This window comes from Miscanthus floridulus, unplaced genomic scaffold (assembly GCF_019320115.1).
Source record: "Miscanthus floridulus cultivar M001 unplaced genomic scaffold, ASM1932011v1 fs_308_1_2, whole genome shotgun sequence".
Lineage (NCBI taxonomy): Eukaryota > Viridiplantae > Streptophyta > Magnoliopsida > Poales > Poaceae > Miscanthus > Miscanthus floridulus.
Genome location: NW_027096557.1, coordinates 35,339 through 62,923, shown reverse-complemented (window position 1 = coordinate 62,923; position 27,585 = coordinate 35,339). Strand labels below are relative to the sequence as shown.

The 27,585-nt window shown below is 49.8% G+C and overlaps 1 protein-coding gene across 1 annotated transcript; it reads right to left on the bottom strand.

Moving 5' to 3' along the window:
* Positions 1–18,097: 18,097 nt before the first annotated feature.
* On the bottom strand, positions 18,098–25,860 carry LOC136531239 (S-adenosyl-L-methionine-dependent uroporphyrinogen III methyltransferase, chloroplastic-like). Its single transcript, XM_066523917.1, has 6 exons — positions 25,288–25,860; positions 24,944–25,015; positions 19,775–19,780; positions 18,515–18,584; positions 18,352–18,421; positions 18,098–18,104 (listed from the first exon to the last, which is right to left on the bottom strand). Exons 1-6 carry the CDS (start codon positions 25,858–25,860, stop codon positions 18,098–18,100), a joined length of 798 nt encoding a protein of 265 aa, XP_066380014.1.
* Between the last annotated feature and the right edge of the window lie 1,725 nt (positions 25,861–27,585).

Here is a 27,585-nt window from a genome sequence, read left to right as displayed (position 1 = left end):
TATAGAAGAAGTATTATGAACAAATACTTTGACAATCAGGACGAGCCGCAGCGTGATCAACCGACGCAGACTAGTTGGGGGACAAAGGTGTATGAGATGGTCAAGGACATGGATCAGGTGGAGTTTGGAAAGAAGAAGAAGCCGCCTGAAGAGGGGAGCAAGCAGACAAGGAAGCGAAAGCAGGACCAGACGGAGGAAGTCCCCTCCGCCGTTCCTTTCAAGAAGAAGTCAATTTTCTTCAAGTACCTATCGTATTGGAAAACACTGAATACACCCCATGCCATCGACTGCATGCACCTGGAGAAAAATGTCTTTGAAAGCACGATCGGTATCCTGCTGGACATCAAGGGCAAGACAAAGGATGGTATTAAGTCACGGACAGATCTTGTCAATCTGGGCATCAGGCAGGACCTTCACCCGGGACCGCCTCAGAATGGTAAAGTTGATATCTCGGGTGTGGCCTGCAACCTAACGCAAGACGAGAGGACGGCTTTTCTTAAGTTGCTTAGGGGTATCAAGGTGCCGACTGGTTTCTCTTCCACCATCAAGAGCCTGGTCTTCATGAAAGACCTCATAATGACCGGCTACAACTCACACGACTACCACGTCATGCTGACGGTGTTCCTACCAATTACGATTAGGGCTATCTGTCCAGAGTATGTGAAGATGATCATCACATGGATGTCATACTTCTTTAATCGCATCACCCAGAAGGTCATTAATAAGGCTGAGCTGCCTGCCTTGAAGGAGTTCATCGTGGAGACCCTTTGCCAGCTCGAGATGTGCTTTTCACCATCTTACTTTGATATTATGCCACACCTAATGATGCATATGGTTGATCAGATCCATCAACTAGGCCCCGTGTACCTACACTAGATGTGGACGTACGAGCGGTTCATGTCCACCCTCAATAGATACGTCCATAACCGCGCTTACCTAGAGGGCTCTATGATCGAGGCATACACAATGGAGGAGGCCGTGAACTGGTGTATGAGGTACATAAGAGATGGGAGGGTGATTGGGTTGCCTGTCCATCACCATGAAGGCAAAACCTCAGGGATGGGGTGCACAGGCCGAAAAGTGCGCACCGATGTGGCAAACCGAATGGTGCAAGAAGCTCATTACAGCATCCTTCATCAGTTAGTGAGCATGGAGAAATATATTGAAAAGAACCTAGAAGAGATCCGCGCCGCTAATGATGGACAACGCACGGAGGCATGGGTCCAGAACCATCACAAGAGCAATTTCATAGAGTGGCTCAAAGAGCAACACATACCCCTTGAAGGATGCCCTGATGAAGATACGGAGACCGTTAAGAGGCTTGTGTTAGGCCCATCCAGCCAAATCACCACATGGCAAGGGTATGACGTCTAGGGCTATAGGTTCCACATGAATGACAAGGACAAGAAGAGCTCGGCATAGAACTGCGGTGTTCGATACGAGGGCGAAGAAGAGTACACGGGCCAGAGGAGGCAATACTATGGGCAAGTTGAAGAAATATGGGAACTTGACTACGGCCAGAACCTACGCATAACCGTCTTCCGTTGCTAGTGGGTCAAACCGAATGCGGTTGCAGTGGACAGTTATGGGCTAACCACCGTGGACCTCAAAAGTATCGACTACAAAGATGACCCGTGGGTACTAGCAACCAATGTCGCACAAGTGGCCTACTATATATATGCAGAGGACCCAAAAAGGCATGTGGTTATGTCCAAAAAGCAGCGGATTGTGGGAGTTGATGGGGTGCAGAGTCCCGAACAATACAACAACTACGCAGAGCTCGAGCTTTTTACCGATCATCCAAAGAAGATCAAGGCCGTCGAGGACTGATTCAACAAGTCCAGGATGATGCCGTGGGCCCGCCCCGATGGTGAGAAGAGGACGGTGAAAGCACCTGCACCAAAATGATTTATGTATCCCAGAGACATATATGTAATAATATAGCTCGATCTATTGAAGACAAGTTTTGTAACTTATTATTAATATCATGGAACCATACTACTCTACTAGTACTACCGAATCTACTACTACTACTATACAATACTACTCTACTAGTACTACTCAACCTACTACTACTATAGAATACTACTACTATCTATTGTACTAATACTACTCTCTACTACTCACATGTACTCTACTACTACACAGCACTACTCTACTACTACTACACAGTACTACTCTACTACTACACAACACTACTCTCTACTTACACACTACTAGTCTCTACTAATAATAAATATCAGCGCCCATAAATTTTAGATTAATAAGTTTTAGATTGGTAATAAATATCAGTGAGCAAATGCAAAAATATTAACCGTGGCGGGCACGTAACAGCGCCGGTCGCGGTTAATCAATTAACCGTGGCGGGCAGTTTAAGGTGCCCGCTACAGTAAACATTTACCACGGCGGGTGGATTATATTGCCCGTCGTGGTTAATCCGTGGCTATATATGTGCCGCTGCTCGCACAAATTTTCTTATTCCATCGCGCCCTCGAATTCGACCCGAAGGGCTGCCGAAATATAGCGCCACCGCCGTCATCCCCGCCGCCGAGCTCCTCCGTGGTGACCCCCACCCCCATCCTCCTCCCCCATGCCCATGCCCCGCCCCCGTCCTCCTCTCTCTTGCCCGTGCCCCGCCCCCGTCCTCCTCTCTCCAGTTCAGGCAGCACTACACAGCGCACAAGGAAACAACGCCACCAGTGGTACGTAACCTAACCTCTGCATGTCCTGCGCCTGAAACCATGCCCTTCTCCTACTCTCCTAGTAGCAGCTTTCTACGGTCTTCACGCCGTGTTTGTGTATTAGTGTCGATTTTATCGTGCTATGTCCTGGGGGAAATTCGTGGAGCAAGCTATTGGTATTCTTGTGCTGGTTTGTTTCTGGGGCATATTGTCGAGCATATATTTCAGATTGCGGGGCTTCGCTTCCTCAATTTTATTTCATTTGGCATAGGTAATGCATACAAATACATGATTTTAACTAGAAGTGCCAATTTATACTTGGCTCTTTTCGGATAGAGTCAAAACTGTGCTGTGCCGCATCAGGACTGATGTCTAAGTAAACTTCTGTGATGTGGACTTGCATTCTTGTGTACAAGGTTGGATTTTGTATAATAAGTAAACATAGCATTTGGGATTTTAATTTTTTTATTTATGAACTGAAACTATGAAAACAATTTCAGTAGTTTGATTATTATATTTGCATATGGAATGTCTACACATTAAGCAACATTTCTGTATTACCCTGCTGCATGGTTTGCGTGCTCGACTACTACAGACAAAATTATGAAATAACTGTTCATGAAAATAGTTTGACAACTTCGATTAGTAATGTGCATATGGAATGTCTACAAATAATGAAATAAAACATGTCTGTATAATCCTGCTGCTTGGTTTGCATGTCTCATGTATCTAAGATATTTTTACTATATTATAGTACAGTTAAATGGCATATTTTTTCCTTTCATGTGAATACTTATTCAATCTGCTATCAGTTATATATTTTCAGTAATCAGACCTCCAATTGGGGGCATAGATACTGTGAGGTTATTTTGCAGTTGTATGAACTACTGAATGACCTTCATCGTATTTCACTTGAATCTGACAGGACACGCACAGCTATAGCTTTTGCCTGTGAACACTACTAGTATACTGCCTACTACTACTCCCTCCTCTACTCCTCTACTCCCTCCTATACTACTAGTATACTACTACTACTGCCTACCTCTACTCCCTCCTATAATACTACTAGTATACTACTAGTACTGCCTACTGCTACTCCCTCCTCCTCTACTCCTCTACTCCCTCCTATACTACTAGTATACTACTACTACTGCCTACTACTACTCCCTCCTCCTCTACTCCTCTACTCCCTCCTATACTACTATTCTACTACTGCTGCTCCTATTTTTGATTTGTGAAAGGTTTTTGTTTAATGGGGCTGGTTCCTTTTTTGGCATATGCAATGATGAACTTTTTTGGCATTTGCCTCTCTTGCTTGTCATTGGCAGTTTGGCATTGCCAATTGCCATGATGCCCATTAATCCACTGCCTACACTCTACTACCTACACTCTACTGTCTACTGCCTACACTCTATAGCTTGATGCAAATTTTTTGATTTGTGAAAGTTTTTTGAGATGGCTAGCTACTACTTATCCCCTTACTGGTACTCTACTGCTTGATGCAAAATGGTACTTGTATTACCTATTTCTCTCTACCACTGTTGTCTTACTACTGCTGCTGCTACTCTGAATTCAACTGAACTGCTATACTACACTTGGTGAATTTTGAACTGCTATACTACTGATCTATGATGCTTTTGGTGAACCGTAGCATTTGAATTCAATTCTTTTTGCTGCCTATGATGCCAAAGAAATTTATGACAAAATTCTGAGCATATGCCACTGCCTATGATGCACCTTGCCTTTAAACTAATTCTGAGCTAAATTTGTGAGAATTTTGAGATGAATTGGTCACTCTGCTGCAATTTTGCCAAATTTGATATAATTTGTGAGAATTTTGAGATGAATTGTTCACTCCCTCCTTTACTACTAGTATACTACTACTACTGCCTACCTCTACTCCCTCCTGTACTAATACTACTGCCTACTACTTTCTAGTAGTATACTACTACTAGTATACTACTACTACTGCCTAGTACTACTCCCTCCTCCTCTACTCCTCTACTCCCTCCTATACTACTATTCTACTACTGCTGCTCCTGTTTTTGATTTGTGAAAGGTTTTTGTTTAATGGGGCTAGTTCCTTTTTTGGCATATGCAATGATGAACTTTTAAACTTATTGCTAAGGCAGTGGCATATGCAATGATGTGAATCCTTTTATGCTGAGGCAGCGGCGATGATGATCGAGTGCCCCCGCTAAACTAGGATGGCTTGTATACCAGATACAAGAAACCAGTTTAAAAGCGATGTGATGACAATGGGGCAAATCTGAGCCAACTACTACTACTTTACTACTCTAGTACTACTCTACTTTACTACTCTATAACTATGTCTATACAACTGAAATATGTATTCATTGTAGCTTTCCAATGGCGGAGGAACCGATAAGCGAATGGCGTGACCCTACCCCTAGTGCATCATCATCAACTAGCCTCGTGAGCCAAGTGTCCGTGACCCCGAGGCCAACAAAGAAACGTCGTATAGAGGACGAAGATGATCCGACCTACCAACCGAGGGACGATGAAGTTGAAAGTGCGCGATCTCCAAACCCTGAACAGATGCTGGTGGTGCCTCAAGAATTGAATTTCAAGGAGGAACAAGTCAGCGACAAAGAACCCCCCGCTCCATCTCCAACCACTTCAGGCAAGTCTAGTGGTCAGAGGACAAAGCTGAGAAGGGGGGAACACGGGAGGCACTGGAGGGAAATCCACGGCGAAGTCCATGTGATCCATGAGGTGGGACCAGAGGGAAACCCATTGTCGCCACCCACGGTCCTTGCCAAGTTCAGCAACCAGGTGGCATGTATAGTCAAGAACAAGGTGGAGATCACTTGGGAGGAGTGGAACAATGTCCCGGTCGACTACAAGACACATATCTGGGGTGAGGTGACAAGGAGCTTCCATTATCCCGAGGACGCCGATCTGGACAAGTGCAGGGAGTGGGTCATGCACGTGGTAGGAAGAGCCTTTAGAAACTTCAAGTCCATGCTAACCAGGTACTACTTGAAGCTAGGCAAGTCACCCTGTGTCAAATACACTATGGTGAAGGAACATCACTGGGAAGAGTTCTGCAAACAAAGAACAACAGAAGAAGCAAAGGCAAAGAGCGCCAAGTTTAGCGCACTCGTGAAGAAGAACCTGCACCCCCACCACTTGGGCATGACTGGGTTTGCTGGTAAGAGGCCCTAGTGGCGGGAGGAAGAAAGGGCTAGAGCTACCACCGGGCTTCCCGATCCGTACGACGGTGTAGACTTGAGGGCTAAGGACTTCATTTATGCCCGCAAGCCGAAGAAGCTCAAGGAGGGCATGAGCAAGTTCAATGAGCCCAAGTTCGAGGAGGTGGAGAGGGCTCTCATCGAGGCCGCTAAATCCAAGGATAGCTTCGAGGTTCGCAAGGGCCAGGACTTGCTGACCCTGGCGCTGGGAACCCCCGAGCATCGTGGCCACATCCGTGGCATGTCGTCGAAGATGAGCTAGAACTTAGTGGGGTCATGGCAATCCGACGCTGCCACATACCGGTCAAGGTAGAGGTACAAGGAGGGCATCTTTCAGAAGGGCTATGATCAAGGCGTGGCCGAAATGATCAATCAGTCCATAAAAGAAGCCTTCATGAGCAATGACCCAGATATGGTGTCGATGAGGTCACAGATGCTTCGCCAGGCTAGCGTGGCCGTGCCTCAAGTTCCACAAGGGCAGACACAAGGGCAGCCACTATCGATGATCGAGGATCACCCAAGGCACCCCGTCGATGACATCCGGCAACCCATGCGCGTCAACCTCAACATCCCGTTCGGTAGGGCGAAAAAGTTGACCGTGGGTGAGGGTTACATGCACCCCAAAGAAGATATCAAAGATTTCAACCAAGACCAGATCCCTGCCAACTATGCTACCATGATACTTACATGGTATGCGACCCAATATGAAGAATTTGAAATGGAATATCCAACTGCACAAGGGGTAACGATCCTTGGAGCTGCCATTGGTTCTGAAGTCTTGTGGAATAAGGACAACATAGAGATCATTCTCTCGACGCTGACTTCTACGCCGATGGTGACACCAGCATCACAACCATCCGTTGTCGAATCTTGTCCCCCCGATGATCCGAATCACGGCGACAGCGATGACGAAGGCAATGGCGGGGATGACAAGGGAAGGAAGTCACCCCGAGGCACAAGCCCTCACCCTTGTTCTCCTCCTCCAACAACAAGTCCACCTCCACCTCCCGATAGTCCGTCTAAGGGCACAAGCAAAGGACCGGGAGGCACGGAGGAACCGGGGGCAAAGACACCGCCTGCTGCCATTGCGAGCACAAGCCACTGTCCTCCACCGCCGGTGAAGACTAAAGGCGACCAAGGGCATCTCACATACTCACTTGAGTTTGAAAGGTATGGTAGCGGCGAGCATAATTTGCTAATAACTTTTCTTTGCCATAATATGGTACTAACATTTCTATCCCAGGCCGAGATCACCTTTCCATCTATTTCCTGAATCGGATGACTGCCCTGGCCATTATGAGCATGGGAAGTTCATGATAACCAAGGCCCAGCTCATCAACGAGGAAAGGTGGGAGACAAGGAGGTTTCATCTCTGGTACATGGAAGCAGCAAAAGCTAGCCTACATGGTTTTCTAGTCAAGGTTGTGGCGAAGTACTTCCACTTGCCCGGCAATGATGTAGAACTCCTCGTGGACTTCCACAACATGTACAGACTACTACGGGAACAAGACCTTGACATCGCCCAAGTCACCTTGTTCTCTATGTAAGTGATGAATTGCGAGTTTCACATATCACCTGCCTTTGAATCAGTCAAGACTACTTATATATGCCACGATGGCTTGTCCTTGCAGGTTGATGGCCTATATATCCAAGGAACTAAAACTTGATGTTATCTATCTATCTCCAATGCATATTGCTCAAAGAGTCATCATTGGTTACCACCTAGATGACAATCATCCAACCATGAAAGACTTGACCAAGCGACAGAGAGAGGCGCATAGGAAGAAACTGATGGACAATGAGAAGTTGAACATTTCAAGGTACATACTAGGAGCAATGAAGAAGATCAGGAGAAATGGGTGTATCGTAGCTGCCTACCACTTCATCTCACGCCTCGGCGAAAAAGGTCTGCCTCTGTACCGACTCTTGAGAAAATCCGAGCGTTTTTCTTGGACCCCCGAGGCCAAAGAAGCCCTCGACAAACTCAAAGCGTTGCTCACGAATCCTCTCGTCCTAGTACCCGCGACTAGGGACGAGGCCCTCTTGCTCTATGTCCCCGCAACGACCCAAGTGGTCAGCGCTGCCGTGGTCGTGGAGAGGCAGGAAGAGGGGCATGCTCTGCCCACCCAATGACCTATTTATTTCATCAGCGAGGTGCTCTCCAAGACCAAAGCACGCTACCCCCACATCCAGAAGCCGGTCTACGTCGTGGTCCTGGCTCAGCGCAAATTGGGTCACTACTTCGAGTCTCACCCAGTGACTGTGGTATCATCTTCCCCCTAGGGGAGATAGTTCACAACCGGGAGGCCTCGGGCAGGATAGCCAAGTGGGACATCGAGCTTATGGGGGAAACCTTGACTTTTGCACCTCAAAAAGTGATCAAGTCTTAGGTCTTGGCCGATTTCGTGGCTGAGTGGACAGACACCCAACTGCCACCTGCTCAAATTTAGACGGAGTGCTGGACCCTGTACTTTGACGGATCCTTGATGAAGACCGAGGCAGGCGCGGGTCTGCTCTTCATCTCGCCCCTCGGAGTACACATGCGCTACATGGTGTGGCTCCACTTCGCCGCCTCCAACAATGTGGCCGAGTACGAGGCCCTCATCAATGGCTTACAAGTCACCATCAAACTTGGGGCACGGCGTCTTGACATCCGAGGTGACTCGCAGCTCGTCGTGGATCAAGTAATGAAGGAGTCAAATTGCCTCAACCCCAAAATGGAGGCTTACTGCAAATTGGTACGTCGCCTAGAAGACAAGTTCGACGGCCTCAAACTAAACCATGTCACGCGGAGGTACAATGAGGCCACCGATGAGCTGGCAAAGATGGCCTTGGCATGGGCCCCAGCCCCCCCGAACGTCTTTTCTAGAGATCTCCACAAACCCTCCATTGACTACACCTCGACGACAGAGGAAGGCCCACCTGAGGGGCCCACGGCAAAGCTCGACGCCCCCTCTGCTGCTGAGACCCCCTCGACCGAGCCTGAGGTCATGGAAGTCAACACCGAGCCTCCATAGACTGATCAGGACATGGATTGGTGAATCCCGTTCCTCGATTGGCTTGATCGGGGGAAGCTTCCTGGCGACAGGACCAAAGCATGATGGCTTGCGTGCCGAGCCAAGGCCTACGTCCTCTACAATGACGAATTGTATAGGCGAAGTCCCTCAGGTATCCTCCAACGATGTATCACTACCGAGACAGGCCGAGCCCTGCTTTGGGACTTGCACACAGGCGCTTGCGGGCACCATGCGACGCCTCGGACGCTCATGGGGAATGCTTTCCGCCAAGGGTTCTACTGGACGATGGCGGTCGCCGACGCTACCAAGCTAGTACGATCCTGCGAAGGATGCCAGTACTATGCTCGGCAGACACATCTCCTAGCCCTGACCCTGCAAACCATCCCCATCACATGGCCGTTTGCCATGTGGGGGCTCGACATGGTCGGGCCTCTACAAAAGGCCCCCGGGGGCTACACCCATCTATTGGCATCAATCGACAAATTCTCCAAATGGATCGAGGCTCATCCGATCAATTGAATCAAATTCGAGCAGGCAGTGCTGTTCTTCACTGACATTATCCACAGATTTGGGGTCCCCAACACCATCATCACCGACAACGGGACATAGTTCATCGGCAAAAAGTTCCTAATGTTTTGCGATGACCACCACATCCATGTGGCCTGGTCGGCCATAGGACACCCAAGGACCAACGGCCAAGTAGAGTGTTCCAACGGCATGATCCTACAAGGCCTCAAGCCAAGGATTCACAACCGGTTGAAAAAGTTTGGCAAGAAATGGCTCGTTGAACTCCCATCGATCATCTGGAGCCTGAGGAACACTCCAAGCCGAGCCACGGGGTTCATGCCTTTCTTCCTGGTCTATGGGGCCGAGGCCATCCTCCCCACTGACTTGGAATATGGTTCCCCAAGGCTACAGGCCTATAACGAACAAAGTAACCGCACCACCTAAGAGGACGCCATCGATCAACTAGAGGAAGCCTGAGACGTCGCGCTACTGCACTCGGCCAAGTACCTGTAGATCCTACGACGCTACCAGGCCCGACATGTCCGAGGCCAGGACTTGAAAGTAGGCGACCTGGTGTTGAGGCTAGCACAGAGCAACAAGGGCCGCCATAAGCTGACCCCACAATGGGAAGGACCGTACATCGTCGCCCAAGTACTGAAGCCCGGGACCTACAAGCTGGCCAACGAGAAGGGCAAAATCTTCACCAACGCTTGGAACATAGAACAGCTACATCGCTTTTATCCTTAAATTTCCAAGCATTGTATATATTGTTTCTCGGAATACAATTAAAAAGCATTCTTTAGTTGGTATAACTTTTCGAGAAACCCCTCTGAGCCCATCGTGGGTCTCGGCAATACAATAACACGGCAAGGGAGACTCGGCTCTGCCTCGGCAGAACCAAGCCTCCCTCGGGGGCTAGATGGGGGACTCCCCCTAGGTCCCACGCACTATTCTTTAGTCGTTTTTCACAAAAATTCCTACGCCGAGACTCTAGCATGCTCTGACAAATCGGTTGTAAAAACCCCTCGGGCCAAAGTCTATTTCCTAAGCAAGAGGCCGATAGAGTCACGAGACGGCCTACACCTCCAGGCTATGGCACTCCCTCACTACCTCTCACCCAAGGGACGGCTTAGGCCCCAAGGTGGTGTTTTGCAAACAAAATCTGATCAGGAGCAACAGAGGGCAGAGGCTCGGAAACATGAGGAAAACAACTAAGAAACACAAATACTTCAAAAATAAAGGCCTCGATGGCCACAAGCGTTACGATACAAAAATAACTCCTACTCTATTTTTACATAGCCCCCGGGGCCCAGATCAAGGCTCAGGGCCTTCAGCACTGGTAGATGGTAGGGGAGCAACCACCTCCTCTTCGAAGAGCGTCGCCAGCGCCGTGCCAGGGCCTTCCGCCACCTCCATCAGCTTCGTGACCGCCGCATCAGCCTCCTCGTCATCATTAGGCAGGACATACCCATCACTGATGGCTGGGAGGTCGACGCCGATGTAGTGAGAAGAGATGATGGCCAGCGCGCTTGACACCCGTGTGCAGCACTCCTCAGAGCCGCTCGTGCATCTGGTTGCTCAGTGCGATCAAACGGCTCCCTAGGGAGCTGCCTGACTTAACCCCTTCAACCTCCAAGGCCTCGCAGGCGGAAAGGGCAGCACGTTTCAGTGCCTCGTGCTCCCCGATCTTGGTCTCAAGCACCGTCTACACCGCGCTGGAAGCCTCGGCTGCCCGAGTAACCTCCGCCTCTGACTCTGCACCACGGAAAACGGAATGAGGTCGAGCGAGGGAAAAAACAACCTAAGTTAGGGGTGGAAGCCCACGGAACTCACCCTTGGCCTCCTGCTCCCAGCATCAGGTCTCCACCTAACAGGCCTCGGCTTTCTCCTTCCAGCGCAGGGCCTCGACCTAGGAGGCCTTGACCTTCTCCTTCAACCGCTGGGCCTCAACCCGAGAAGCCTCGGCCGCCCTGGAAGCTTCACTCCCCAGCTCTGCATCATATAAGGAAGTTAGGGAGCGAATATAAGGAAAAGAAAACAAAACAAGGGGACCGAAACTCACCCTCGACCGTCCCCCCTCCAAACCACAGCCTTGGTCTGCGAGGCCTCAACCACAGCAAGGGCCTTGTCCAGAGCGCCTTTCATCAGCTGGTGCATGCTCTCCTCTGCCCCCAGCTGCCTAGCGAGGGTCTTGCCTGAGGCCGTCGCTTCTTCGGCCCAGGACCTGAAGGCATCCCGATCACCGGCGATGCGGGTAAGCTCCTCCTCCAACTCCTTTACCCATGCCATCAAAGGGGCGACCTACCCCTGGGCCGTGACCACCTCGACCCTCATGTCGACACAACGAAGCCAAAGGTCCTCCACCTCCACGCTCCATGCCGCCAGCAGCTCGTTGGCTCTCGCAAGCAGGCCCCTTTGCCGCTAGAGCTGGTCCCAGATGTCCCTCTCCCACCGGAGAAAGACTGACTTCCCAAGGGACCAGGTCTCGAGCTCCTAGGGAAGCAGAACAGGGGTCATTGATTGCAACAAAACCCAGAAAAAGACAACGTCGCGCGAGAAAGGAAAACGCAAACCTGGGCGACTCCGGGCAGTTCGTCGGCCACCACGGACAGCGCCGTCCATAGCGACCGCTCCGCCAGTTGGCGGTATTGCTCAAAGGTGCCCCAGCACCTGCCCTCGGCTATGTCCTTGAGGGTGAACAAAGGCTCCCCCTTAGGGTCATCCCGGCTACGCCACAGTACCCGCGGGTGATCCCACCCGTGAGGCTCGGGTTGCACCCGCACGAGGGCTGAGCTTCCCTCGTCCAAGATCGGCGCCGGCTGCTCCATGGCACCGGTCTCCTCGGCGTCGAACAATTCCTGCGCCCGGGAAGTATCGTCGGAGGAGATCGGATAGACCTTCGCCTCCCGGGCGCTCTCTCACAACAACGGCGGGCCCTGAACCAAGGGCGCCATCAAGGCCTCCGCCGCCTTCATCTCCGCCTCCTGGATAGATGGCCTCACCGCCATCACGATGGCCTTGGTGATCTCGAGGGCTCCGGCCTCTACAATTATGGCCTCGACGGTCTCGGGGGCTCCAGCCTCCGCCATCGTGGCCTCAGTGGACGCAGAAACACCGACGGCGACCACTGTGGTCTCGGCGGTCTTGGGCGCCCTGGCCCCCGTCGTCTCGGCCTTGGAGACCCTGGGGGCCTCGGCAACCAAGGGCATGCTGGCCCCATCCAACTCGTGAGCCACGCCCTCGCGGGGTGGAAGCACTCCCTCCCTCGTCTATTAGGGGTCGCCTCGGTAGCCCCTCCTTGGGTGGCCGGCTCCTTCGACTCGGCCCTTACCGACGCCGTGCCGCGTTGAATAGCGGCTTGTGCCTCCACCACCCAGTGGGCGGAGGAGCTGGGGCTCGCCTTGAGCGCCTTAAGGGGCACCAAGGGAAGCTCGTCCACAGGCCGCTTCCGACTAGGGAAAAATAACCTACAGGGTCAGCGCGAGACCAAAAGGCAAACGGAAGGCACTATGACCCTGCCAAAAATACACCTACCTTGAATGGGGTGGCAACCGCTTCGCCATGGCAAACCTCGTCCGCAAAGGTGGAGGCGGCGGCAGAGGCATTGCCTCTGTGTCCATCGGTGCCGGCCGGTCCTCAATGGACCCCAGCGCCCCTTCAGTCCTCTGCGGGGGTGGTGGCGTCATCTCCACCACCACTTGTTCCACCATGGCCGCCGAGCCCACCGGGCTGATGGCGCATTTGCCCAACGCCCGTGCCTCGGACATGTCGGCCTCGGCCCCAGAGCGGGCAACCGCTGACCCCGGGTCCGTTTCTCCTCCTTCTCCCGGGAGTGCCGGGCTGCTTGCTAATGCCCCGGGCACCACCTCCACTACGTCAGGAAGGTGGTCCAGGGGACCTCGCCCCCCCTCGCCCCTGTCATCCCTGTCCGAGGCCTCCATCGACAGCGACGTCGATGGGGATTCCTCCAACGAGAGACCATCCTTCCGTTGTTGACGGCGGCGCTTATCCAGCTCCTCGCGCATGAGGATTTGCTTCGTGTGCTTCACCACCTTGGTGTCTTTTCGCTTCTTTTGCGCATCATCGTGCGCCCGGTTGATCACCCGCTGCCTCGCGTCCTTGGGAACGGGCGGCGAAGAAGAGCGCATGTCCCTCATCCCCTGCAGGAACGACGGACGCGCATAAGGGAACAAGGGGTAAGGGGAGACTGAGGAGGCTTAGAGGCTGCAGCGGCACACGACTTACCAGCGAGAGGAACCCCCATGATGGCCGCATTGTGATAGGGGTCAAGTTGCCACCCCTTAGCTTCGCTTCTACCATCTCCCCCACCCGACAAAGAATTTCCTCATTGGAAAGGGCAGAGGAGGACATTCGGATGCCCTCAATGGGCTCACCCAGCTTCATCTCGAACAGCCGCCACCGTCGAGCCATCAGTGGTAGCACCCTCCGGCGGTGGAAGGCGGCCACAACCACAGCCACAGTGAGACCGTGGCCCCATAGCCTCACCAGCCCCTCTAGAAGTGGCTGCAGCTTGGGCTGGTCGTCCTTCGGGACACCGTACTTCCATCTCTCCGAGCAACTCCCCACAATCCGCCTAGTGTAGGGGGGAAGTCCTCCATCGTCGTTGCGAAGGTAGAACCAACTCGTGTACCACCGGCGATTGGATGACGCGAGTTGGGCCAGAATGTAGAGGTGTAGGCAGTCCTGGCGCACTTGGAGAGTGCAGCCACCGGCCCTCGTCGCCTTCCTCATACCCGACGTGCCCATCGGTTTGGTGGTATGCCCCACCCGGAATAGGTGGAGCCACAACTCCCAATGGGGAGCAATCCCCAAGTACCCCTCGTAGACGGCAACAAAGATAGCTGCCTAAGCGATAGAGTTGGGATTGAAGTTGTGGAGCTCCACGCCATAGTAATGTGGGAGCGCTCGCATGAACTGATCCACCGGGATGCCGAGGCCTCGCTCGTGAAAGGAGACGAAGCTTATGACGTAACCATCGTGAGGCCTCGGCTCTGGCTCACCATACGGAGCAATCCACTCTGGCCTGGCGGGGTCCGTCACCGGGCGAAGGAGTCCACCATCGACGAGCGACTGAAGCATCTCCTCGGTAATGTCCGACGGATCCCAGGGGTCCGCCTCGACAACGACGATGTCACCGGCCATGAGCACGATGGAAGGATCGGATGCGGCGGTGAGTTTCTCTCTCTCTCCCACGCTCTCACTTTTTTCTCGCTTTCCCCCTAGGCTCGCTCTTCTCCCATCTTCTTCCCAGCACCCGCTGCTCTAGCGACGGCTCGACAGAGGCAGAGCTAATGCAGGCAAGGTAAGGTGAAGAGGGGCGAGACTCTTTGAGTATTTATGCAGGGGGGAGGCAAAACGAACGGGCGACGAAATCGGGAAGTTTCCCCCCGATCTAGCGCAGTTAACCATGAGCCGATTTCGCTAGCCCACGCGCCCACATCTTTCTCATTAAATGCGAGAACAGTTATGTCCCATCCACCATGTCACGCTCGGCCACTACGGCAGCAGGCGTCGTTTTGCCTCCCCAGGAAGCCGCCTCAAAAGGCGCGCCACCCGTTGCTGAGCCAATAGGGAAGATATTCCCCACGACCTATTCCTTTCACATGAAGGAACCAGGCTCTGAGCCTATTACGGTCCAGGGGTTCGAAGGCTGGGCCCCAAGAGGTTTCAACAGCCACCCCAGAATAACAGAGTCAGGGACGACCGCGGGCGAGCCTATATAGGGCCGAGGCCTAAGCAAGCGAAACGCTTGGGACGCCCAAAGTCGTGTCCGAGACCGGCAAGGAAGTCTCCGAATGGGATCTCACCGTAGGGAGGCACTGAGCCACCGAGGCCCAGTGAACGGCCTCGACACCCACTAGAGAAACTCTTTGGTACTCTTGGAGTGTGTCTCTGGAAAACTAGCCATCCCCTAGCGAACGGGGCACGGGCCTCCACTCGGACTTACCCGATAACAGCTCGCCGAAAGTGCCACCGCTCGTACCCACTAAGGGTAGCGAGGCACATTCCACCCTCCTTCCGAGCAAAAAGGAAGCATGAGGGTCATACAAAAAGTCAGGGGAACCCCTGATGGCCTTCTCACCCTATGCAGAGGCTAAGGGGCTCTTCCTGCAAACTTGCCGAGACCCAGCGACCCCGGCTCGCACTCGAAGGGGCTCGGCAAAACAAACCATCCTTCTGAGCGAAAAGGAAGCGTGAGGGTCGTACAAAAAGACAAGGGAGCTCCCGATGGCCCTCTCACCCTGTGTAGAGGCTAGGGGGCTCTTCCTGCAGAAATGCTGAGACCCCGCGACCTGGGCTCACGCCCAAGGGGGCCTCGGCAAACAAACCCTCATGCACGAGGGGCGTATAAAAAGCCAGGGAAGCTCCCGACGGCCCTCTCGCTCCGTGCAGAGGCTAGGGGCTCTTCCTGCAACCATGCCAAGACCTAGCGGCTCTGGCTCGTGCCCAAATGGGCTCAGCAAACAAACCCTCCGTCCGAACGAAAAGGACATGTGAGGGTCGGATGAAAGCCAGGGGACCCCTGACCGCCCTCTTGCTCCAGGCGGAGGCTCGGGGGCTCCTCCTGCACCCAAGACAAAGACAAATGGTCTAAGTCCACACTGGAAGTTTTGTTACAAATACGATAAAGGGCACCGAGCCTGTTACGGTCCAGGGGTTCGAAGGCTGGGCCTCCAGAGGTTTCGACAGCCGCCCCAGGGCAACAGAGTCAGGGACGACCTTGGGGCAAGCCTACGAATGGCCGAGGCCTGAAGCGAACAATCGCTCGGGACGCCCTAAGTTGTGTCCGAGACCGGCAGGGAAGTCTCCGAATGGGATCCCACCGTAGGGAGGCACTGAGCCACCGAGGCCCAGCGAACGGCCTCGGCACCCACTAGAGAAACCCTCTGGTACTCTTGGAGTGTGTCTCTGGACCGCTAGCCATCCCCTAGCGAACAGGGTATGGGCCTTCACTCGGACTCACCCGATAGCAGCTCACCAGAAGTGTCCACGCTCGTGCCCATCGAGGGTAGCCTGGCACATTCCACCCCTCCTTCTGAGCGAAAAGGAAGCATGAGGGTCATACCAAAAGCTAGGGGGACCCCTGATGAACCTCTCGCTCCGTGCGGAGGCTAGAGGGCTTTCCCTGCAACCTCACCGAGACCCCTGCAGCTTGAATTTGCATTTGGGGGCTCGGCGAATACGATAAGAACTCCTCACTCAAAACGCGAAAACAAAAAAAGCCCCTAGAGGAGTAACTCCACTCCTCTAGGGCCTCGGGGGCTACACCCGGCGGGTGCGCTCGCGCGCACCCACCGAAACCTCAAGGAACAAAACCCCATTTCCTACGGGAGCGGCTGTAAAACAAGCCTCGGCAAACCCCCAGGGGAGTGCACACACTCCTCCGGGGGCTCGGGGGCTACTGTCGGGTACCGTAGAACCAGGTACCCCGAGCGAATACCAAAAGGGTCACTTGAATCCCATAAAAAAGCAAAGCTAGAAGCTAAAGCCGTAGGCTCCTCATCGGCTCCGTCCGAGCCTACCAGGCTCTCTGCCCCACCTCGAGTCTCCTACAGGAGGTCTCGGTGTCCTGACACAATCTCTGCCTCGCGCGAGGCCTTTCACGGAAGGCCTCGGCAGGGAGTGCAATCTCCGCCTCGCGCGAGGCCTCTCGCATAAGGCCTCGGCAAGGAGTAGATCTCCGTCTCACGCGAGGCCTCATTCTCCGTATCACTCGAGGCCAGTTCGTCCATAGCCCGTTGCCCCCCCGCCTCGACCGACCCTCTTGATAGCATGCCATGTCCCATTAATACGTTAACCACTCCCGTGATCTCAGCCGGACGATGGCTCGACACCGCGGAATGGTCGACGGGACCTGAGGTCGCATCAGCGCCATACCAGCTGGGATAGGGCACGGCGGGGATTACCGGCCACTGTGTTCTGATGCTGTGCCCACGATCAGCGCCCACACTACATTGTGCCCCACGATCCCCACCTCGAAAACGACATTGCACGAACAACTTGGCCCGGGTCATCACCACCTCCAAGCCAGCGCACCAGATCAGCCGCCCTCTCGGGGCCTCGGCACTGTGCACCAAGGTCTCGGCTATCTCGGGGTTCGTGTCCGCCGAGACCCCCTACTGCGGTGCAGCCTCGGCACCGACCGAGCCTTGGCCTCGCCCACAGTCGATCCATGGCGATCCGCACCCCGGCCGCCACACCTGCTCCGAGGCAACCCAGGAGCTCCCATGATGCACTGGGACAGATGTGACCAGCACATCGCCCTAGCGCTCCAAGGACGGACCGCTTCGACGACCGCGCCGCCACAGGAACAGGCTACAGGGCCTGGACACGCCGCCTCTGTTCACACGACACCGTATAGTTAGCACATGTACCATCCTTGTCCTCCCTTCAGGCTATAAAAGGAGAGGACTTGGGTCATTTTAAGGGGACGGACAGAGAAGAATACACACACATACTCATCCCAGCCGCCTGAGAGCAACGTCTTAAGCGGCCCACACGACACCTCGTCGAGACCTGGGACTAGCTCTCTCTCTCACCCAGCTTGTAACTCCCTACTACAAGCACCTCGGTGCAAGGAATACAAGATCAATCTCTCAGACTGGACGTAGGGCATCGATTGCCTGAACCAGTATAAACCTTATGTCTCTTTGCATCACCATCTGAAATTGGGAACACGCAGGATAAATTCACTAGTTGGTTGAGGACCCCTGGCCCGAAACACTGACAGTAGGCATGCTAATTGTTGCATTTGAGGGAGTATTGCAGACCCTAAACAAAAAACTGATAGGAAATGGTGAAGCTTGTGGAAAAGTCATTTAGAAACAAACATTTACATATAAAGGGGAAATCCTTTCGCGCAAAAGTAGTTACTACTTAGAATAAAATTACAAAAGGCTAAGCATATACCTGGTAGCAACACCTCGATGGGTTAGCGGAATGCCTAGTCCTGCTGCAATTCCCAAAGCAGAAGTAATTCCTGCACAATTTTGCAATTTAGATCCAAGTATTTCATAACTGCTACCAACCAACAATGCAAAGTATCCAAGCTAGTGCAATAGGATTATCATACCTGGGATAACTTCAACTTTGATTTCCTGCTGCTGTAAGAAATCCATCTCTTCTCCACCCCTTCCATAAACCTGAAAGGAATACAAGCAAATTTATTGCTCGCATATAGAAGTGCAATTCCAGAGAGTTATATGTGGAGGGAAACAGTCTATGCTCACAGTGATAAAAATCGCAATGTTGGCGCTACTTTTCTTTGCCTCTATTTTTTATTAGAAAAGGTACAACTGCACCCCTGTGGCTCTGGGATCCCTAAAATGGTACGTCCACATGGAATTTACATGAGACGGTATAACCAAATAACCAATAAGAATAGGAATTCTTTTGAGGAAAAATGAATGAAAAAATAGAAAATTTTAGAATCAGTACTTGGCACTATACAGATAAAACAAAGAAGTACAGGGCATAATTAAGTGGCATTGTTTTTCTCAGTTAATGCAAGGCTATAACACTTAGAATTGAGAAGTATTTCTGCAATGACAACTGAAAAGATTAAATAAGGACATGATTGATCTTCTACACTGCTGTGCAAACACAACTTAAAAATGATTGATCTTTTTCCATCCTAGCAATATTGTCTCCTTCCAAGTACAAGAACCACATGTATCAAAGGAAAACACGGAGGGTTTACTTTTTGTTCTTTTATTTATGATCTGCTGCTTTGATGAGTCAGATGTGACAACCATGACGTATTGGTCATAACAGTACTAATCAGTTCTATGCATCCATCACTTGAAAATGACTTAAGCCGCACCCAGAATGGATCGTCATTTTAAAAAGTTAGTCCTCAATGTTTGATGACACTACCACTAGCAAAAATTTTCAGTCCGATTTTATCGTTTGAGCTTGGTTAACAAATGGAAGTGCCACAATAATCCTCAGGTGCTCCTTCTGTTCTGCTCTCTTGTAAATCACTTTGTTTCCTGACTCTTTTGGTTTAATATATTTTCCCCTCCAGTTCGTAAAAAAAAAACAATAATCCTCAGGTGCTAAGTAGATTTGAAAGCAAGAGCAAATTACCTGAGGATCGCCTGATAGAACTAAAAGTATCTAGGCATAGATCTAGCTGATAGAACTTGACTTAGGCAAAAAGAGTTTGTTGATGCTGTACCTCATCTCGAGTCTTTAGTCGTGGCCATGGCGCCGGCGACGAAGTAGCAGCAGTGCGGGTCCGGTCTGGTGACGGTGGTGAAGACAATGGCGCTTTCCGTCGCTCACAGCGCGCCCTCACGATCGGTCTAAGGTTAGGACATCGGTGGGGCGCTAGCGGCTGCAGCGAACCTCGTCCCTTGTGCCCCGGCCCCCACCGTCCTTTTTATAGCGCTGCGCGACGGGGGCCCATCAGCCAGGATAACGGCTGGACGCCCCCGATCAGTGCGCGGATCAAGGGCCCAATTAGCCGTTGGCCAACTGGTTGAGATCAATCTAACATTCTCCCCCTTGATCTCACCTTATGACTTAAACTTAACTTACTTTATCTTTTTTCCCATTCCATCACAAATTAGTGCATAGAGCGCTGGCTCATTATCATGGTAGTTGCCATTAGATTAAACAGCTACAATTCACCTCTCTGTTTTGAAACAGATTCTCAACTAGGCGCTTAGTATCGAGAAATCATATGCTTTCCCGTAAACCCATATCGACTGTGTGTTCTCTGAACGCACTGGGTGGTTAGCCTTTGGTAAGCGGATCCGTAAATACTTGCTTGGTACTTATATGCTCAATGCTTTTCAAAATGATTCTGGATTTTCTCCTTTACAACATATAACTTAATGTTAATGTGTTTGGCAGCACACTTGACTTGTTGTCTTAGGAGTTAACTACTTTAAATGGTTATTATTGTTGACTACTATTGTTAAATCCGGGTACATATTTCCTTAACCACTTTTGCGTGTTCTGAGGCCTCGTGACAAGCTATACTATGGTATGCAGTCATTGATGACACCACAACTGTTTCTTTAGAGCTTTTCCACAATAATACTTTAACTGCGAGTGTTAGCAACTACTGTAGATTTCACTACACATCTCGTCAAGACTTAACATTTTATACCCACAACTATTTGAGAGTACTTGTTCTTTCTTACTCAGCACGAGGCCCATAATACTCTACAAAATTGCAAGACATTCTCAACTCAATTCTAGTGATCTATATCTAGACTGGACTTCTATCAAAATATCTCGGATACATAAACTACGTCAGTGTAAGTTCTTACTTATACATTCATTAAGCTTTCAACAGCTGAAGCATATGGAACCATGTTCATTTGATCGATCTCATATCGGTTCCAGGAACACTTAAAGTTTCCAAATCTATTACCCTTGATTATAGGAGTAGGCGTTGGTTTACTCACATGCATACTTTATTTCTTTAGAATTTTTTCTAAGTATGACTTTGCGATAGTCCTAATACCCCTTTTCTTCTATCTCGGTGAATTTCTACTTCACCAAGATCATTTATATTGAAACTTGAGGACAAGAACTTCTTCTCCAATGGCAGATTAACATCACTACTAGTGAGTAGAATGTCATCTATACACAGGATGTGAAAAATGAATTTTCTATTCTTGAACTTCGCATAAATGTTATTGTCCTTCTCATTTTCTTTAAATCCAAAACTTTCTCATTGTTTCATCAACTTCAAATACTACTGTCTAGAGACTTGTTTTAACCCATAAATGGATTTCTACAGACGACATCCTGTACATTCTTTTTTTCCACGACAAACCTTTGAGTTGTGCCATGTAAACGTTTTCATATAAATCCCCGTTGAGGAATGTCGTCTTTACATCCATTTGATGTAACTCTAAATCGTAATGTGCCAATAACACCATTATGATTCTAAAAAAATCTTTGCATGAGACTGGAGAGAAAACTCTCATCGTAATCTATTCATTCTCTTTGTGTAAAGTCCTTTTGCTACAAGTCATGCTTTATATCTTTTCATATTCCTTTTGGATTCACATTTTGTCTTGTGGACCATTTCACAGCCTACTGTTTTGGCTCTATTAGGAATTTCTTCTAAGTCCCAAACATCGTTGATTTTCATCGAGTTTATTTCAACTTCGATAGCTTCCTACCATTCAAACGAGTAAACACTTCTCATGGCTTCTTCAAATGAGATGGGATCACCCTCTATTTGAATTTCTTTACTAACATAGACTTTATAGTCATTAGAAAAACTAGTTTACTAATTCTTTGAGACCTTCTGGGACCACAACTACTGGCACTTTCATGTGGGGCTGTTGTTGCTCTTCATTGCCAAGAGGCAATTGATTCTATAGGCTCCTGTATTACAAGATCTTTGTTTATATTATTCATCTTCTTCGAAGAGCAAAAAACAGGTGTTGTATTAGTCATACAACATTAATAGGTATTGAGAAACTTGTTGCTCCTGAGTCACTGGAGTGGGCACGCAGTCCCTCTTCTCTTGAAGTCTTAGGTCTCTACATACCTCTATATACCATGCTCTCCCAGATCTTCACATCTTTTCTAGTGTATCTTCAAATATCTTATTTTGGGTTTAATCTGTTAAAACCTCATATGACGCTTTAAGTACCACCTTAACATCTTTGAGGCTAACTACGCCATCTTCCGTTGGACCTTTAAAAGGTCCAGGAATTTAGCTATTTCTCTGCTTAGGGGTATCATTGTTGTGACCGTTGTACTCCTCCAACGGTCATATTCATCTTAATTAATCTTTATCTCACTCTTAATGAAGAGTATCTTTCTTAATTGATCTTTATCTCACTCTTAATAAAGAGTATTTTTCTTAATTGATCTTAATATTCTCCCCCTCGAAATATGGCATGAACTTTACTGCCATAATTTTGAGAACTATTCAGAAAACCTGTGAACGAGGAGATACTTATAACTTACTTTATTCACATGATTATGTTATGTAAACAAAGTTATTTCTTGATCCATTTAGGAGTACACTTTTCTTATTTCACTTCAAGAACTCAAAGAGGTCTTTTATTAACTGTACTTTTGCAAGTCACGCTTGCATCTTTTCCTTGTCTTTTGATTAGTTTTAACCATGACGGTGCATTTCTATTTGCGCCATGGTCAATATTAGGATAGCATAAGAACTACCCAAACTTCTCTCGCTACGTGGGATACCAAAAAAATATGATTCATCATAAAACTTCCTCCCGCCATGTAGGATTGACTAGCATAAGTACTATGCCAAACTTCTCCCATGCGGGATACATCTATATACAATTTGCTGTAACGAAAACTTATTCATTACGACTAAAACATTCACTTATACTTTATTTTTCAATTAAATCTTCCCATTAGTTCTAATCTAATCAAAAAATTAGTAAACAGTCCTGAACTGGCTTAACTCAAGCCTTTTCATTCACATACCCCATCATTGTAGCCCATTGACATGCAGCCGAGTGATCTCGTCAAATAAAAACATACAGGTGCTTCTGCATCAATTCTACATCACCGTTGGACAAAAAATAGAATTAATATATAAAACTCATAAATTAACTTAAAAGACATACAAGTACTCTTCAAAATTAAATTCTCCCATTGATTCGAATTGAATTAGAAGATAATCAACATCATTACTGCAGAAACACAATAATAAAATATATTCTATTTGTTCAGGAGCATTTCTTGGTTTTTATCTACTCTCTGAAAATTGACCATGTTGGTATAAAATTTATCAGAGATTTAAACTTCAAACTTAAACTCATTATAATATTGCTATCATCAACGTTGGTCAGAAAATAATAATACCATAATTTAACATAAACAAATCGGACTACTCCTCTAATTTAAATTTTCCCGTTGATTCTAATTTAATTAAAGGATAAACATAATAATAATTTACTAAATGTAACAACTCTTCAAATTAAATTCTTCCATTGGTTTGAATTTAATTAGAAGATAATCAACATTAAACTTTGCAGTGGAAACATAAAAAATATAATTTATCTACTTTTCAAAAGCATTTTACTATACTCATCTACTCTCCAAAAAAATTGTCTTGTTGCTTCAAATTTTGATAGAGATTTAAACTGGACAAAAATCATCAAAATTTGCTTCTGAAAATAATAAAACATTTCATAATCTTTACTGTGCATACAACCCGGCCATCACTATTGCGCGTTTGCACGCGCGGCCCATCGACGAAAACGCGGCCCAGCGGCCTGCTTCCCCATCGAGTGGGCCCGCTCCTCCGTGCCTAGGCCGCAACCTGGGCCTGGGCTAGGAATCTGCTACCCCACCTAGGCCAAATGTCAGCCCGAGCAGTCTCGGCTGTTGATCTCGATCGAACGGCAGGACGTGAATCTCGGCAAGAGAAAACCCCCGATCGGCGAATCTCCCCAAACCCTAATTTCATTCTATTCTTTCGCGCCGGCTGACTATCTCTCCTTTCTCACCCAGCAACATGGTAGTCGGAGATGGCGGTGCCGCCGCCGGTCCCCTCGCTGGTGCGCGCGCCCACCATAAGGTAAGCGCGCCGCCGTCAAGCGGTCTAGCGACGACGCCCTGATCGCGTGTGCACGGCTCCCCGAAACCCTAGAGCTCATTCTTTCCTCTACTTCTCTCTCTTCGCCGCGCTGCACATAGACTACTCTAGGATGGGCGCGACGAAGGAGATGGCGCCGCCATGGCACCCCTTGTCGGCGTACGTGTGTGGCCAGAGCCACGCGCGACGTCATTGAGCGGCACCGCGGTGGTGCCCTTTGGGCGTCGAGCGGCACTGCGGTGGTGCCCTTTGGGGCCCACGCAATGGCGGATCTCTTCGCACGTGACGGCGGTGGTGATGGCGGTAAGGAGACCAGGTAGGTTCTTCCTCCCCTTCTCCGTCCGTTCCCCTGCTTTAGGGTTAGGGTTAGGTGGATTCTTCTTGCTCCCACGGCGGCTCGGGGTGCACTTCCCACGCGGCATCGAGGCGATGGTCAACGGTGGTAATCTAGGGTTAGGGTTTGGGAATCTGTCAACTCCTTCTAATTTCTTTAGACTTTTCTACCCCTGTCTAGATCTACACACTTAGAACCTGGCTCTGATACCATTGATAGAACTAATAGTATCATCTAGGTATAGATCTAGCGGGTAGAACTTGACTTAGGCAAAAAGAGCTTGTTGATGTTGTACCTCATCTCGAGTCTCCAGTCACGACCATGGCGCCGGCGACAAAGTAGCAACAGTGTGCGCCCGGTCTGGTGACGGCGGTGAAGGTGATGGTGCTTTCTGTCGCTCACAGCGTGCCCTTACGATCGGTCTAGGGTTAGGACATCGGTGGGGCGCTGGCGGCTACAGCGAACCACGTCCCTTTTGCCCCGGCCCCCACCGTCCCTTTTATAGCACTACACGATGGGGGGCCATCAGCCAGGATAACGGCTAAGCACCCCGATCAGGACATGGATCAAGGGCCCAATTAGCCATTGGACCAACTGGTGGAGATCAATCTAGCATCGCCACCTTTCAAGCGCACAACATTGGCACCAGCCTCCGCAAAGCTTAGCAACAGCTCGTGAGTCTCCTCCTACATTGCATCAAACAGTCATCAAACATACAAATTACCAACAAGGGGAAGGAAAAGTACAAAGTCCTAAACCGAGGTCGCTTCAATTCTCTGTTATTTTTTTTCCCATACAGACATATGGCAAGCTCTGTTTTTCTTCATGGAAGTTGTCTGACATGTTCTTAAGAAAAAGTACTTGAAATCGTTATTGCGGAATGCCCGCCCAATTAGCATTTCCAATCGCGTGTAAACCTCAATTGATCCAAATCGAAACGAAAGGATAGTGTTCCCACCTGCGTGCGGTCGTGGTATGCCGCTGTCTTGCCGACATAGAGCAGCCTGGCGCCCTCCCTGACCAAGTCCAACACGTCATTAGACACCAGCCTATCGTAGAGCACCAGGTCCGCCGCCTTGATGGCCTGGACCGCCTTGAACATGAGTAGCTCGGGGTCCCTGGGCCCTGTACCCACCAGTGCCACCCTCCCGGGTCCGCCGCCGCTATCTCGCCCCTCGGCGCCCCTCTCCCTGGACGCCCTCAGCGCGTCCAGGAGCGTCCATAGCTCCGGCAGCTGCAGCGCGATCTCGTTGTCCTGGCGGCCCGCTGCCGCAGCAGCGGCAGCATTTGCGGCAGCATCGGAGGACGGGGATGCTGAGTTGGAGGAGCCATCGGTGGCGTAGGACCAGGCGACGTGGCGGTAGCGTGAGGAGGAGGTGGCCTCGGTGAAGGGCGAGGCGCGGACGGCGGCGCCAACGCAGGCGTGGGGCCTCGCGTTCGCGGCGGCGAGGGAGGTCGAGGTGGGTGTTGCGAGCGCAGAAATGGAGGCTGGTCGAGGCTGGAAGCAGGGCGTGCGGACGGCGAGAGCCATGGTGATACGGGGCAGCGGATGGCTTCGTCGCCGCTGGTGGTGCGCATTTTATAGGGAGGAAGGCAGGAAGCTGACCAGGACTAGCTGAGTGTTATTTTTGTATTTTGGTCCTTTTTTAAAACATTTTTTAGAAAAAGACCACTGCCAAAACGTTTTATGAAAATAGACCGTTTTTAGGCGTCTTAGGACATGACGCCGAGGTATGAGGGTCGGCGTCGACTGACACGACGCTGAGGTCTTGCCACGTCATGGACGACCCCGGTCGACGGCGACACGGTGGCGCATGGGGCCCACTACGTCGGCGTCGTGTCAGCCAACGCCAGAGGCCGAACCTCGGCGTGTAGTCTCACCACGCCGAGCTACCTGTTCAATGAGATTCAAAACTCAATTCTACCCCAAAAACGTGACTGAACATAAATTTTTGTCCTTTCGTATCTCCTGATCTGTTTAGTTCTGGCACAAAATGTAGTAACAAAAGTTGTAGATCTATATGAGTACTACAACTTTTCTTTAAGATTCAAAGTCTTATTCGGTCTGGTTGGAGAGATACAAGGCTCCAAAGTGGGGTACATGAAAACTGAAATCCTAAATTCAGTCATCCAGACTTAGCCAAATTTTGAGCTCCCCAAAACAGTCATGGATTCCAACTTTAGGGCTCGTTTTGACTTTTTTACAAGCTTATCTAGCTCTTGGCCCAAAAACAAAGTTTGTTGTACTCCACTCAAACTTCAACTTTTATTTAAGGTGCAACTCCATAAAAGCATTGTAAGCAATTGGTCAACACCGGTCAAAATAGCATCACGGTAAAGCTCAATTTAGAGTTTTTGACCGATTGAGGCATTTTCTTGACCTTTGCTCAATATGAATCCTTTGTGACTTTTGTTATAGAGTTCATCTAGAGTCATTTGGGCAAGGTTGCAAGGTTTGGTTGATGACACATGTTCTCATTCACTTAATAAGACCAACAAACATAAATATAGCATGTCTACTCTTATTAGTATAACTCATGTTAGTAGAAGAGAAATTGTTGAGAAAGATTTTTCATTTGAATCATGCAAATAGGATTTCAACCTATACCAAAGGTTTAGTTTAATACTTTATTCTTTCTTTTTTATGATTTATAGGCTCGGCATCAAGTCTGACGACGCCGAGATAGAAGACCATGGCGTTGATTCGGCCCACGCCAACCCCATGGCGTTGATTCGGCCCACGCCAACCCTAGGGTTTGGATTCCCACAACCCGCGCCAGGTCTGGGCCGAACCTCGGCGCTGAGTCAACCCACACCGAGATTAACGACTCGGCGTCAATTTACGGAACGCCGAGCTTGGGCACCTCGTCGCTTCGCGGCAAAGGATTCCAGTATGTACCATGGGTCGGCGTTAATTGACTAAACGCCGAGGTGCCCACACTCGGCGTGTGTTCAATTGACGCCGATAGCCTGGATTCACCAAAACAATGAACTGAGCGTATAATACACAGAATACATGAGCATACAGAATTTCACATAACAAATGACCACACCGACATACACATTCATTCAACATCCATACATACATAAGGTCCAACACATTCAACATCCATACGTAGTCCATACATATGCTTCATCAATCATCCAACATAGTCCAAACATAGTACAAGGTCCATACATAGTGCATTACATAAGGTCCAATGCATACATAGTCCATGCACAAAAGAAGCATATGAAGTCTTTGGATCTTTTAGCT